Here is a 15000-nt window from a genome sequence, read left to right on the forward strand (position 1 = left end):
TCATCAATGGGTTTCCATCTTGTATAAACGCCTGTAAAGATAAGAACATCATCAATGGGTTTCCATCTTGTATAAACGCCTGTAAAGATAAGAACATCATCAATGGGTTTCCATCTTGTATAAACGCCTGTAAAGATAAGAACATCATCAATGGGTTTCCATCTTGTATAAACGCCTGTAAAGATAAGAACATCATCAATGGGTTTCCATCTTGTATAAACGCCTGTAAAGATAAGAACCTCATCAATGGGTTTCCATCTTGTATAAACGCCTGTAATATTAAGAACAGCTTGCTTTGGTTGGAACCCAAATAGTAAATTTAAAATATAAATGATAAGAAATATGATCTTGCATCTTTTGCATGATTAGAAATTGTGTTTATTCTCCACCATAACTTATAGACATTAACCCCAAGTTTCATATTGGAGTCTATAAATTCATGTTCTTTATCTCGTTCATCCCGAGAACATAATATGCCAGATAGGAGAACCGCTTGGAAAACTTCCACATTCGCTGTCTATGACGGATTCACCAACATCTCTGTGCTAGAAAGAGCAGACTCCCTCAGCATGCATCTCATGCTCTGTCAGCGGCGTTTGCGATGGCTTGGTCACGTGCACAGGATGTACGATGGGCGCATACCCAAAGACATCAATCATGTGCGGTGAATTAGCTTCTGGACGTCGACCAACCTGCCGACCAGCTCTGCGTTTCTATGATGTCTGCAAGCGAGACACGAAATTGACAGGCATCAACTCAAACACATAGGAATCGCTTGCTGACGACCATAGTGGCTGGAGATATGCGGTGGAGGAGGGAGTCAAGAGAGGTGAGGAGAGGAGAAAAAAGAAATTTGAGGAGAGGAGAGCAAAGAGCAAAGAGAAGCAGCAGAACCAAGCACTAAACACACAGTCAACCTACGTGTGCAGCAACTGCGGTGGAGACTGCCATGCAAGGATCGGGCTGCTGAGCCACACCCGTCGCTGCTCCTAACAAGACAGATGAGACTAAAAACACACAGGGCGCATGCGCAAAGCATCGCATCTTGAGACGGAAGGACGCCTGCCTACAACCTAGTTCATCCCGACATAATGCCGTTTTGAGACGTTGAATCACATTTGTCACGTTGAATGTTTACTTACCGGGTAGAATAGCTGACAGCCATTTGATTGGGCCATGAGAGTTCTCTATCCACCAAGACTTTTCTATTAGATCCGTCCAGCCAGGCTCTTTCGATCTTTTTGCTGCCTTGGTCAGCCCAGAAAACATATCTGGAAATGATGATAACAAATAAGAACGATCATGAACTAGAGCACTAGAAATAAAAGAGCATTTTTATAGAGCAATATCCAATTAACGTACTCAAAGCGCTTTACAAGTGGTATTCTACCAACAGCGGATAGGTGGTCTAGTAGTACGACACTCGCTTTCGGATCGGAAGGTCCTGGGTTCGAGCCTCGCGCTCGGCGCATTGTTGAGTCCTTGGAAAAGGCTCTTTACTCACATTCTCTCACCGTACTCAGGTTAAATGAGTACCTGGTCGTTAACAGCGTTGTCTTTGTCCGAAAAATTGTAATATCGCCTAACAGGCGTCCTACATGTTAAATGTTGCTGTTGACCAGGGACCCCTTGTAAAGCGCTTTGAGCACATTTAGTGGATATTGCGCTATGTAAAGCTCAATTTTTCAATTTTTTTACAAGTTGTCTCTTATCAACAGCAACACTTAACATGTAGAACGAGACATGACACCTGTTAAGCGATATCACAAATTTTTTCTCGGACAAAGACGACGCTTTTAACGCACGGTCAGTACGATGAGAGAATGTGAGTAAAGAGCCTTTTCCAAGGACTCAACTATGCGCCGACCGAGGCTCGAACCCATGACCTTCCGATCGATCCGAAAGCGAGTTTCATACCACAAGACCACATAGCCCGCACATTAAAACTCCCTCAAGCAAGAACTTGCGGACAGGACAGGACGTCAAATGCTTCTCTGCCATCTGTCTGTCTGTATGAATTTTAAGCGATGTATTCATATTCTTTAATGTTGTTATTTGCTGAAGAATAGTTTTGAGCCCGAAACGTTCCGTGATTTGGTATTTTGTGTGTGTTTGTGTGTGTGTGTGTGTGTGTATGTGTGAAGGAGTGAGTAAATGAAACAGATAGATATAGAGATAGATAGATAGATAGATAGATAGATAGATAGATAGATAGATAGATAGATAGAGAGAGAGAGAGAGAAAGAGAAAGAGATAATGAGAGAGACAATTGGAGAAATATGAGAGATTAAAAACAAAAATTATATTTTAAAACTTTGTTTTAGTTTTGTTCAGGTTTCTGTTGATTTAAGTCCACGTCATCAAATTTCTTTCTTATTACTTATTTGCTTCATTATTTTCACAAATTCATTAGTCTACGGCAAAATACCCAACGTAAATTTCCAGAAATGGATAATAAATAAAGTTTATCTTATTTTATCTTTTATCTTATTTTGTTTTCTTTTTTGAAGCTGTTATATTGAGCTTTTTTATATAGCGCAAAATCTACCAAAGGTGGTCGAAGCGCATTACAGGGGGTCCCTAGCCAACTGCAACACATAACATGTAGGACGCGACATGACGCTTGTTAGGCGATGTTACAAATTTTTTTTCGGAGAGAGACAACGCTGTTGACGGCCAGGTACTTATTTTAAACCTGAGTACGGTGAGAGAATGTGAGTTAAGAGCCTTTTCCAAGGACTCAACCATGCGCCGAAATGACTCGAACCCAGGATCTTCCGATCCGAAAGAGAGTGTCATACCACAAGACCACATATTGATTTTTGTTTATTACTAGTTTACTCTCCACATCACAGCTTCTAGCAGCTTAGTATATTATATAACTTTAATTTTGTTTAAAGACCAATTGCAGAATGTAATATTATTATAATAAAAAGGTAATCTAATCTCTCCCACCAGCAACCATAAACCAGAACTCCAAGTAGGGCTGCCAGATAGCCAGAGTTCTTAGAGGCCAATTTCGACTTTAAAAATTGGCCAAATAGAACCTCACGTGGCCAAATACTATAATCAACACTATGACCCTTGTTGTAGATTTGGATCACAAAAGAGACAAATGAGATTTTACTTTGAACATTCTTTCTAAAGCTTTAATCAACTTTTAACACAAGCAGGCATCTATGACAAAAAGAGAAAAACCAAACGTCAGATGTACAAGACACAAAATGTAACCAAAATCACCACAACCCCTCGAACTTGGAAATCAAAATCGGTTTTGATAAACAAAAAAAAAAATCGACAAGACTAGGAAAAAAATTGGCATTTAAAAAATAAATATGAAAAAAAAAATATATATATATAATTTGATAGTAGAAGCACGTGGCATTCCCATCTGGCAGCCCTGACTCCCAGCAGGTATTATTATCTGGCAGCAATATCGCTCACCCAGAACTATTCAAATAATATAATATAAGTAACTATGCAGACGAAACAATGGGCTGGTTATTTCAAGTGATTTATGAGAAGTGAGGAGAAGTGCATGCTCTTTTTTTTCCACTGTCACAAATTGCGTTTGTTTATATTATTATATTGCACACTGAAAGGAGAGAGAGAGAGAGAGAGAGAGAGAGAGAGAGAGTGAGAGAGATAAAGAAGGAGAGAGAGAGTGAGAGAGAGAGTAAAGAAAGAAAGAAAGAGAGAGAGAGAGTGAGAGGGATAAAGAAAGAAAGAGAGAGTGAGAGAGAGATAGAGAGAGAGTCACACACAGAGAGAGAGAGAGAGTCAGAGATGGAGAGTCACAGAGAGAGAGAGAGAGAGTGTGTGTGTGTGTGTGTGTGAGAGAGAGAGAGAGAGAGGGGGGTAGGGTAATTTAACTATTGTAAGCGTCCTTTATAATGTTGGTTATCTATTTACCGTCCCTGTAATTAATTAATGACTGGAGTATAACCTCTAGTAATAATCATAATTAATAATATATAAGAGATAAGATAAGATAAGATATACTTTATTAATAAAAATGGAATCTCTGGCCTTTAGTCCGTACTTGTGTGTGTATATTTAAAAGATAGTATTTAATTTAAATTGTATGGATGATATAGATAGAATGAAGTTGACGTCACTCTGGTCCTTTTTATTGTTTTTTGCCACACGCGTTTATGAGTAATACTCACAAAACGTTATTATCCAGACTATAGACGTTCATGATTACATATATTTTGTGTTTTGGTCCGTTATACTTCCGGATGGCAATGTTATGAACTTCTTAGCCAAGCGCATACTATCTATAATACTCTTCAACAGTCGTAACGTCACTTCCTTCCTAATGACGCATGGTAACTTAGTAACACTGGCTCTAAACTATCGGAACAATGGCGGACGCCCGTATGAAATATTTCTCCGGCGAGCATAAAAGCGTATCCAGAGGGAAAAAAAACATAAATTTGATCATGTTTTGAATTTTACACATTTTGATCACAAGGTATATGAAAAGTTCTAGCCAACATGAAGAATTAAAAAGTAATGATGTTCTTTGTCTAGAACCAAGATGGCCGCCGTTGCCGGGCGGCGTGACATCAGACTACTGAATCCAATTCGAGGCGGTAGGTATAATCGTAAAACGTAGATCTCTCGTGTTTTACGGGCCATTTCAAATACATCAGGGGGAGTTTTTAATGACGCGCTTTGAGAGATCCACTCATCAATATCAATACCATACGCCATGGTGGAGGAGAAGGAGGAGGCAAAGGTGTAAGAAGAAAAAGACAGAAAACAGAGAGTTAGATGTTATTATTCCTCTTTGCTTCTTCTTCTTCTTCTTCTTCTTCTTCTTCTTCTTCTTCTTCTTCTTCTTCTTCTTCTTCTTCTTCTTCTTCTTCTTCTTCTTCTTCTTCTTCTTCTTCTTCTTCTTTGAGCTTGTATATAGTACAATATCCACTAAGCGTGCTCAAAGCGCTTTACAAGGGGTCCGTGGTCAACAGCAACATTTAACATGTAGGACGGGACATTGACATGCCGCCTGTTAGGCCAGGTACTCATTTAGCACATGAGTACGGTGAGAGAATGTGAGTAAAGAGGTTTTTTTTTTTCCAAGGGCTCAACTATGCGCCGAGCGAGGCTCGAACCCAGGACCTTCCGATCCGAAAGCGAGTGCCATACCACTAGACCACATAGCCGCACTTCTTCTTCATGATGTCTTTATGGCTGAAGGCCAACAAGATGCAGGAACGCTGTGGTCTTCCCAAACTCGTGCTGAGACCCATAGAGCTTCGACTTTAGTAAGATCAAAGAGAGAGGGAATGGGGATACCCCTCTCATGTGCACAATGGACGGTGCCCCCGTTTTGAGCCGAAATAAGTCCCTGACTACGGACAGAGCTGCACATACGAGATGGAAGTCGGTTTGGACGAATTCAAGCTCTCGTGGGGCGGGGACCTACACTCCTCTAAGCTTGGTGAGAAGTTGCCAGGCTTTGATACCAGTAAGAGGAGACACTGGGTAGCTGCGAATCGGCTTCGGTCGAGGAGCTGCCTAACGGCAAGTGCGTTACATCGGTGGGGTCTAACTTCCTGTCCAATATGTCCACGCTGTGGGCAAGAACCCGAGACGGCAGAGCATCTAGTCGAAAGGTGTGTTGTGACGATGCTACCAGGCGGGTTTGCGACGGTGCACGAATGCGGACCGGACTTTGCTGATTGGGTCGATCGTCATAACATAGTAGTGTGAACCATAAGAGGCTGCTTCGACTTTAGTGTAGTCCTCCCAGGCCATACGGCCGGCCGCCCTTTATTCAATGATCATTGTACTTTTTTCTTTGCTTTTAAGAGTCGTGGCGCGTGGGAACAGTGCTATAGTAATATACAGATTGCATTCTTGACATAAATGTAGAAAAAAATAGAGGTACAGGCATACGGAAACATAGATGGATAGACTGATATATGTAAGGAAGGAAAGATGGATAGATAGATGGGTAGAAAGATGGTTAGATAGATAGATTGATTGATATATAGATAGATAGACAAGTGGTTAGATGGATTGTTAGATAACTAGATAGATGGGGTAATGGATAGATAGATGGATAGATTGAAGGATGGACATATAGATAGATAGATAGATAGATAGATGGAAAGATGGACACATATATAGATTGATGGTTAAATATATAGGTAGATGGATAGGTAGATGGAATAACGGATATATAGATAGATAGATAGATAGATATATAGATAGATAGATAGATATATAGATAGATAGATAGATAGATAGATAGATAGATAGATAGATATATAGATAGATAGATAGATAGATAGATAGATAGATAGATAGAAAGATAGATAGACAGATAGATAGATAGATTAATAGAGAGATATTGCTAGAATCAGATGTTAAAATCCACAGTTTGTCTTTTTATTTAACTATTTCCTTGTTTATCTATTCAATTCATCTCTTTTCGTTGGCAATTTCCTTGATACTATGAAGCCAATTTCAGCATTTATTTCCCCATAAAAGATTTTAAATTGTTTTTATATCTACTCATCTTTATTACGGACTATCTTTTGACTATATAAATAGAATTATTACGCTCATAATGGCTCATGAAGCTAGAAATGAATCAACACGAATTAAGCACTTGTGAGATAAAGAAATTTAAAAAAGTGTTTGAAAGAGCTTAGAGAAGCAAATTAAGGAGCAGGCACTGGTGTAAGAAAGGGATATGAAAAAGTGTATATGAAACAGTGCCCGGCAAATCAGAGAGCCTAGAGAAACACATTAGGGAGCAGGCACTGGTGTATGGCAGATATATTTGGGAGCAGACACTGGTGTAAGAAAGGGAGATGAAAAAGTGTGTTTGAAACAATGCCCGGCAAAGTAGAGAGCCTAGAGAAACAAATTGGGGAGCAGGCACTGGTGTAAGGCAGATATATTTTGAAAAAGTGTATGGAACAGTGCGAGATAAAACAGAGAGCATAGAGAACGAATTCGGGAGCAGGCGCTGGTGTAAGGCATATATTTTAAAAGTGTACGAAACAGTTCTAGATAAATCAGACAGCCTAGAGAAACACACTAGGGAGCAGGCACTGGTGTAAGGCAGATATATGAAAAATGTGTATGAGACAGTGCAAACAAAGCAGAGAGCTTATCGAACGAATTAGGGAGCAGGCAATGGTGTAAGGCAGATATATTTTGAAAAAGTGTGTATGGAACAGTGCTAGATAAAGCCGAGAGCCTAGAGAAACACATTAGGGAGCAGGCACTGGTGTAAGGCAGATATATTTAAAAAACTGTATGAAAAAGTGCTAGACAAAGCAGAGAGCTTAGAGAACGAATTAGGGAGCAGGCACTGGTGTAAGACAGATAATATATTTATTACACTCGCTTTCAGATCAGAACCTGGTTGTTAACAGTGTTGTCTCTGGAAAATAAACGTCTAATAATGCCTAACATGCATCATGTCTCGTTCTTAATGTTAAGTGTTGCTGTTGGTCAGGGACCGCTTGTAAAGCGCTTTGAGCACGTGTAGTGGATATTGCCCTATATAAAAAAAAGCACAAGTAGGTCATTTCAGCGCCAGTAAAAAGGGAAGAAAATGGGATAGTAAAAAAAAATAAATATAGAATTGCAATTAAAGAGCACAGAAAAAGTAAGACAAGGGGGGATTGGTTCAAATAGGGGACAGGTTTAGATTCCAAGGGCATACAATCAATGTACTTAGTTTGAGATCATCTAAACGTATCATCCAGACACAAGCACATGATCCCACTGAGGGGAACAGACCCAAGTGTCCACATGTCAACACTAAAAATATAACGATCAGTACATAGTTAGAGACATGATTTACAAGGAAAAAGAATATCACCTACGAAAACTAATACTATTCATTTTGACTGTTTCCCTCTCAGCCAAGGACTCCGGCAAAGGCCACTACAAAACCGAGTAATCCCAATCCAAGACAATAACAAAAAGCAACTCAGAAAATGGATAAAGGGGGATAGAAGCGTGGCCTTCGTAAATGGCCTGATACTGACCAAAAAATGACGTCAAAATGCCAGTCTTTTGCCATAAAAGAAAACAAATCGTGAATTGTATTCAATAGTTCAACCAATGAAATAACGTTTCCATGAGCTCTGCTAACGACAACTCACTAGGCGGTGCAAAAACCAAATAATATGACGTCAAACTGCCAGTCCTTTTGGATTTCAGTGTCAGGCTATAACATAACGATGGCTACGATAGAAGACACAGCAAATGGCATCCTACCCACTATGGTAGGTCAAAATAATAGATAGAAAGAAGATGGCGTCACTCAGATCTTTGTTATTGTTTTTTTTTTTTTGCCATCCGCGTTTATGGGTAATTCTCACTAAACTGTATTAACCAGATTATAAAAGTTCAAGGTTACACATAGATTTGTGCGTTGGTCCTTTATACTTCCGGATGTGAGCTTCTTAGCCAAGCGCACAATATATATATATATATATATATATATATATATATATATATATATATATATATATATATATATATATATATACCTCCTCCGTGTTTTAAGTGAAAGAGCTATACAGGTTCAGACCCCACTATACCTCTGTTTTGTCGACTACAAAAAAGCTTTTGATAGAGTACGCCACGAAGAAATACTAAAACAACTGCACTCCATTGGCGCTGATGAGAAAGACCTCAGACTCATGCAAACATTATACTACACCCAGCAGGCATCTATCAAAATCGGAAACTCTACAGGAAATTCCATTCCTATTAAGAAAGGAGTCCGTCAAGGGTGTGTTGCCTCACCAGATCTGTTTAATCTATACCAAGAAACAATCATGAGGGGCATAAATAATATGGAGGGAATAAAAGTAGGAGGTCATAACATAAATAATATAAGATACGCAGACGATACGGTACTCATTGCAACATCAGAAATCCAACTTCAAAAGATTGTTGACAAAGTGGTAGTAGATAGTGAAGCCAAGGGAATGGAAGTGAATATCACCAAAACAGAATGCATGGTAATACAGAAAAACCCCGAAAACAACAACACCTGCAATATAACGATTCACGGCGAGCAGCTTACCAACGTAGAAAGTTTTAAATACCTAGGTTCAATAGTGACAACAGATGGAAGATGTAACCGAGACATACGAGCAAGAATAACTCAAGCCAAACAGGCCTTCATGGACCTGGGAAACATTTTGAAAAACAAACAGATGTCGTTCGGGATTAGATTCCGAGTCTTGAAGTGCTACGTGTGGCCAATCTTGTTATACGGATGCGAAAGCTGGACTACAAATGCAGAAACACAAAAGAACATTGAAGCTTTTGAAATGTGGTGCTTGAGAAGGATGCAGAGAATATCGTATACCGCACACAAAACGAACGAAGAAGTGCTAAAACAAACATACCAACAAAGGAAACTAATGCCCTTAATAGTGGATCGACAACTATCCTTTTTCGGACACATAGTAAGGAAAGATAAGAATGAATACCTGGCAAGTTGTGGAAAAATACCTGGTAAACGCGCCCGGGGAGACAAAGAAAAACACTCATAGACCAACTGAAGGGCTTCACCAACCTAACAATCCAAGAGCTGTTTGAAAAAGCAAGAGACAGGGAGGAATGGAGAGAGATAATTCATGCAGTATCCGAAGCCTGGACCAGGCATGGAACCTAGAAGAAGATATATATATATATATATACTCACGTAGTAACCTTGTTTTCGGTATTGCCTCGCTCAGCGATTTTTGTACCCAAAATATTATTGCCCGATTTACACAGCTGTGACTTTTGACATTTCTTTGTCAAAGGGGATGCAAGTTGACCTTAAAGTCAAAGTTACAACGCCGAGGGTACTGGCAATTACGATAATTCTGTTGTTGTGACTTTTCGATGGAAAATAAAGTTGAAAATGCCACGACGTCAAAACAATTTGAAGAACGGCCATTACTCAACCCCTCCCATTGGGAAATTTATTCAACGATAGGTAATGAGATTAGCGGAAGAGTAGTGTCCCTTGATTGGACGTCACCTTACAGAGAGAACGTCAATTTGGTTTTGAAGTGTCTCAAGCCGCTTTCACCGGAAGCGAGGACGAGAGACGCATTCGCACAACCAACATGACGTTCTCTCTAATAACTTTTCCGCCGGTGACGTCACAGACTATGGGTGACGTCCAATCAAGGGACGCTACTCTTCCGCTAATCTCAATCCCTATATATTCGATCAATTTATTGGTTCAAAATAAACTGTAAAAGACAGCTGATTGGCAATCAAAAATAATCTTGTGGTGCGCATGAATACAAATCCAACGTTTTTCATTTTTATGTCAAATTGCCATTCAAAAAGATAGAGCTTTATAAATCTTAAGTTTTTAACACACAGGGTGCATTTCCATGGTCGGTGGATCAAACCTCTGAAGTCCCGATTTTCACGATCGGCGGATCAAAACTCTGAAGTTACATACGAACTTTGCGTACCATGTTTTATTTAATTTTGGGCGGATCTAACCTCTGATAACTTTGAGCGGATCAAACCTCTTATGTCATCAGAGGTCTGATCCGCCCAAAATTACATAAAACATGGTACGCAAAGCTCGTATGTAGACTTAAGAGGTTTGATTCGCCGATCGTGAAAATAGGGACCTCAGAGGTTTGATCCGCCGATCGCGATAATAGGGACCTCAGAGGTTTGATCCGCCGGGGAATCTTGAGGCGGCTACCGAATAAGCTATCCACGACCTCTGTTGTCTTCTGGCACTTTCCTACTCACTTCATTTCTTGTTCTTATTATCAACATAAGTGCCTGCTCCACTCATTTTTCTGAGTTGCTTCATGGTTAAAGATTGAGCTTTATATAGCGCAATATCCACTAAATGTGCTCAAAGCGCTTTACAAGGTGTCCCTGGTCAACAGCAACTTTTAACATGTAGGACGGGACATGGCGCCTGGTAGGCGATATTACAATTTTTCGTACAAAGACAACGCTATTAACGACCAGGTACTCATTTTACACCTGAGTACGGTGGGAGAATATGAGTAAAGAGCCTTTTCCAAGAACTCAACTATGCGCCGAGCGCGAGGCTCGAACCCAGGACCTTTCGATCCGAAAGCGAGTGTCATACCACTAGACCACATAGCCGCATGGTTGTACCCCTAATTACTGCGAGTTACGTAAAATCGCTCAAAAACAAAATAGAGAGGAACGGCAACGCGACAAGTAAGTTAGACTGAGATCAATATTATCTTGTTTATTTATGCATGGCCTATGACCATGGTGGTCAACTGGTCACATAAATACGTAATGGCCTTTGGTCATCCATCTACATTACTATACTCAGTATAACTTCAGACATCGGTGGTGGGCTGGCCTTTGAGGTGAGGATTATTGGGACTGGTCTGGTGTGGTAGGATGAGGAGGGGGTGGGGGGAGGGTGGTATGTTACACAGAGAGAGAGAGGAGAGGGAGGAAAGAGAGAGAGAGAGAGAGAGAGAGAGAGAGAGAGAAAGAGAGAGAGAGAAAGAGAGAGAGAGAGAGAGAGAGAGAGAGAAAGAGAGAAAGGGGGGATATATATATATATATATATGTGTGTGTGTGTGTGTGTGTGTGTGTGTGTGTGTGGATGGATGGATGGATGGATGGATGGATGGATAATTGGTGAGAGAAAATGTGACCCATCGTCTTAAAACGGTATTATGTCGGAACGAACCAGATGCATAAAAGCCGAAGTAAATGTCAAACTGGTCAAAAATATAAATTGTTGGCATTAGCACCTTAAAATATGGTATCCATTCTCTTCAATAAAACATACAAACTCAACACAAGTCTGATTCTCTGGCTATAGATTCAATTTTCAATATCTTAACCAACCCGACTTAATACCGTTTTGAGGCGAAGGGTCACAAATGTGATGAGGGTCATTTAAATCGATCGAAATTTGAAGGACGAGTTTTCTGGCCAATTTTTTAAATATTGGTTTTTCCCGAGTACGGCCGATTCGGACATGAATAGACCGCTACTGCTTCGGATTGACCTGCAGCATTGACAGAAACCTCGAACACGACAAAAGAATGGGACCTTTGAGAGAATGGATTTCTATACCATGATTATGTTTACATTGGGTAGAGTGCTATTTGGAGCTGGCTATAGAAGAAAAAAGGACGATGAAGATGGAAGAAGATAAGAAGGAGAAGGGAACGGAGGAGGATGATGAGAAGAAGAAGAAGAAGAAGAAGGAGGAGGAGGAGGAGGAGGAGGAGGAGGAGGAGGAGGAGGAGGAGGAGGAGGAGGAGGAGGAGGAGAAACCTCATAATGTATTGATGTGAAGAAATGAATAAATGAGGGAGTGTGATAGAGAGAATGAGTGAGAGAGAGAGAAAGAGAGAGAGAGAGAGAGAGAGAGAGAAAGAGAGAGAGAGAGAGAGAGAGGGCAGAAGGCATGAAGAAATAATAGAAAGAAAGAAGGTATTATAGGAGTGATGAAGGGAGGGAGAAGGAAGGTAGGAGACGAGGGAAGGAGGGAGGAAGTGATGGAGGAAATAAGAAAGGAGTCAAGGAATGAAGAAAGAAAGGAAGGACGGACGGAAGAAAGAAAGTAAAAAGAAGAAGATGATCTCTGAAAGACTACTTTTCAAATACAATTTTGGTCAAATTCTCACGACCGAAGCCGGGGCAAAACTCTGGGTCCATTAATTTCTCGAGTCCTATTTTATGTGGAATGATAGGTAGGTAGAGAATGTGAAAGACCATCTCAGGTAGGCAGGGCGGTATGATAAGCATGTCTTTTATGGTCCCAGCTGTCGGTGCAAGCTCTGGAAATGGTGATTGAGATGCGGATGGGTTGACAGAGTAATGGATATGAGGATGGATGGGTGGATTAGTGGATTGATGGATGGTTTTGGTGATTGAAGGGTGGATGAGTGGTGTGGATGGGGGGGGGGGGGGGGGGATTGATGGGTGGATGAGTGGATTGATGGGTGGGTGAATGGGTCGATTGATGGGTGGATAGATTGATGGGTGGATTGATGGATGGATGGATGGATGGATGGGTGGATTGGTGGGTGGATGAGTGGTGTGGATGGGGGGATAGATTGATGGGTGGATGAGTGGATTGATGGATGGTTTTGGTGATTGAAGGGTAGATGAGTGGTGTGGATGGGGGGGAAGGATTGATGGGTGGATGAGTGGATTGATGGGTGGATGAGTGGATTGATGGGTGGATGAGTGGTGTGAATGGGGGGATAGATTGATGGGTGGATGAGTGGATTGATGGGTGGATGAGTGGTGTGGATGGGGGGATAGATTGATGGGTGGATTGATGGATAGATTGGTGGATGATAGGTGGATTGGTGAGTTGATTGATGAAAGGATTGTTGGATTGGTAGACAGAGGATGAATTAATGGATTGATGGTTGGATGGATGGATGTATTGGTATATAGAATTGTGGGTAGATGGGTAAATAGATTGGTAGATGGATGGATGGATAGATTAATGGATGGATAGAAGTGGAGATGGAATGGTGGATGGATGTGCAGACGGATGGGGTGGATGGATGTGCAGACGGATGGGGTGGATGGATGTGCAGACGGATGGGTGGATGGATGTGCAGACAGATGGGTGGATGGATGTGCAGACGGATAGGGTGGATGGATGGATGTGCAGACGGATGGGTGGATGGATGGATGTGCAGACGGATAGGGTGGATAGATGGATGTGCAGACGGATGGGTGGATGGATGTGCAGACGGATAGGGTGGATGGATGTGCAGACGGATGGGTGGATGGATGGATGTGCAGACGGATAGGGTGTATGGATGGATGTGCAGACGGATGGGTGGATGGATGGATGTGCAGACGGATAGGGTGGATGGATGGATGTGCAGACGGATGGGTGGATGGATGGATGTGCAGACGGATAGGGTGGATGGATGGATGTGCAGACGGATGGGTGGATGGATGGATGTGCAGACGGATAGGGTGGATGGATGGATGTGCAGACGGATGGGTGGATGGATGGATGTGCAGACGGATAGGGTGGATGGATGGATGTGCAGACGGATAGGGTGGATGGATGGATGTGCAGACGGATAGGGTGGATTGATGGATGTGCAGACGGATAGGGTGGATGGATGGATGTGCAGACGGATAGGGTGGATGGATGGATGTGCAGACGGATAGGGTGGATGGATGGATGTGCAGAAGGATGGGTGGATGGATGGATGTGCAGACGGATGGGTGGATGGAGGGGTAGATGGATGGATTCAGGGATTGATTGATAGATGTTCACGGATGAATCCGTAGATGGGTGGATGGCAAGGCTAATACGTGTGTGTGCCCTGGTGGATGGTTATCTTGTATAGTTTTATGGGCGTGGGGTTATTTAGATAGAATCATGGTATGGTGCCTGCTACCCAATATAAGAGGATGTGAGTGTTTGTGTGTGTGTGTGTGTATATAATGTGCGTGTGTGTATGTGTGTGTGTGTATCCGGATTGCGGATCAATTATCCTAACATGAGACTGAAACCGCTTCCTCCTATCCCCCCCCCCCCCCCGCCCCTCATCTCCTGAACAAACACACACACACACACACACACACACACAGACTGCTACACATCCTTCACAACCAATTCTATCTAAGGAACCACTTCATCCTAAAAAAAGTCAATGGCTAGAGTCACCGGTTCAATATATATTTAGGGAAGTAGCCAACCGGCCGTCAAAACATTGTTGACATTCCATCGTGAGAGTGCATATTACTATTATTATTATCGATCACTGGAAGTTCCCCCCCCACGAACCCCCCCCCCCCCCCCTACGACCCCCCCCCCCCATCCCTGTTAACCACATCTCTATCATATCCAAAGGGTTTCCTGTTAGCTCAGTTGATAGAGCACTCGCTTCACACGCAAAAGGGACACCAAGATCGATCCTGGGTTCAATCGAGATTTTAATTTCTTCAAACCTCCTTTTCATGGGTAGCTGGGTTTGTTAGATCTGGCGGAAAGCACTT

General features: G+C 41.8%; 1 protein-coding gene across 2 annotated transcripts in view; it reads right to left on the reverse strand.

Annotated features, from left to right (window-relative positions):
- The window catches only part of LOC144977518 (uncharacterized), a 277462-nt gene that overhangs the window by 62965 nt on the left and 199497 nt on the right, over positions 1 to 15000 (reverse strand). For both annotated transcript variants that reach the window (XM_078922821.1, XM_078922820.1), the window contains exon 6: positions 1143 to 1271. In XM_078922821.1, coding sequence (XP_078778947.1) covers positions 1143 to 1271 — 129 coding nt within the window. The remainder of the gene's footprint in view (positions 1 to 1142; positions 1272 to 15000) is intronic.

Source organism: Berghia stephanieae, chromosome 7 (genome assembly GCF_034508935.2).
Source record: "Berghia stephanieae isolate SIO BIC M18660-M18661 chromosome 7, UCSD_Bste_1.3, whole genome shotgun sequence".
Taxonomy (NCBI): Eukaryota; Metazoa; Mollusca; class Gastropoda; order Nudibranchia; family Aeolidiidae; genus Berghia; species Berghia stephanieae.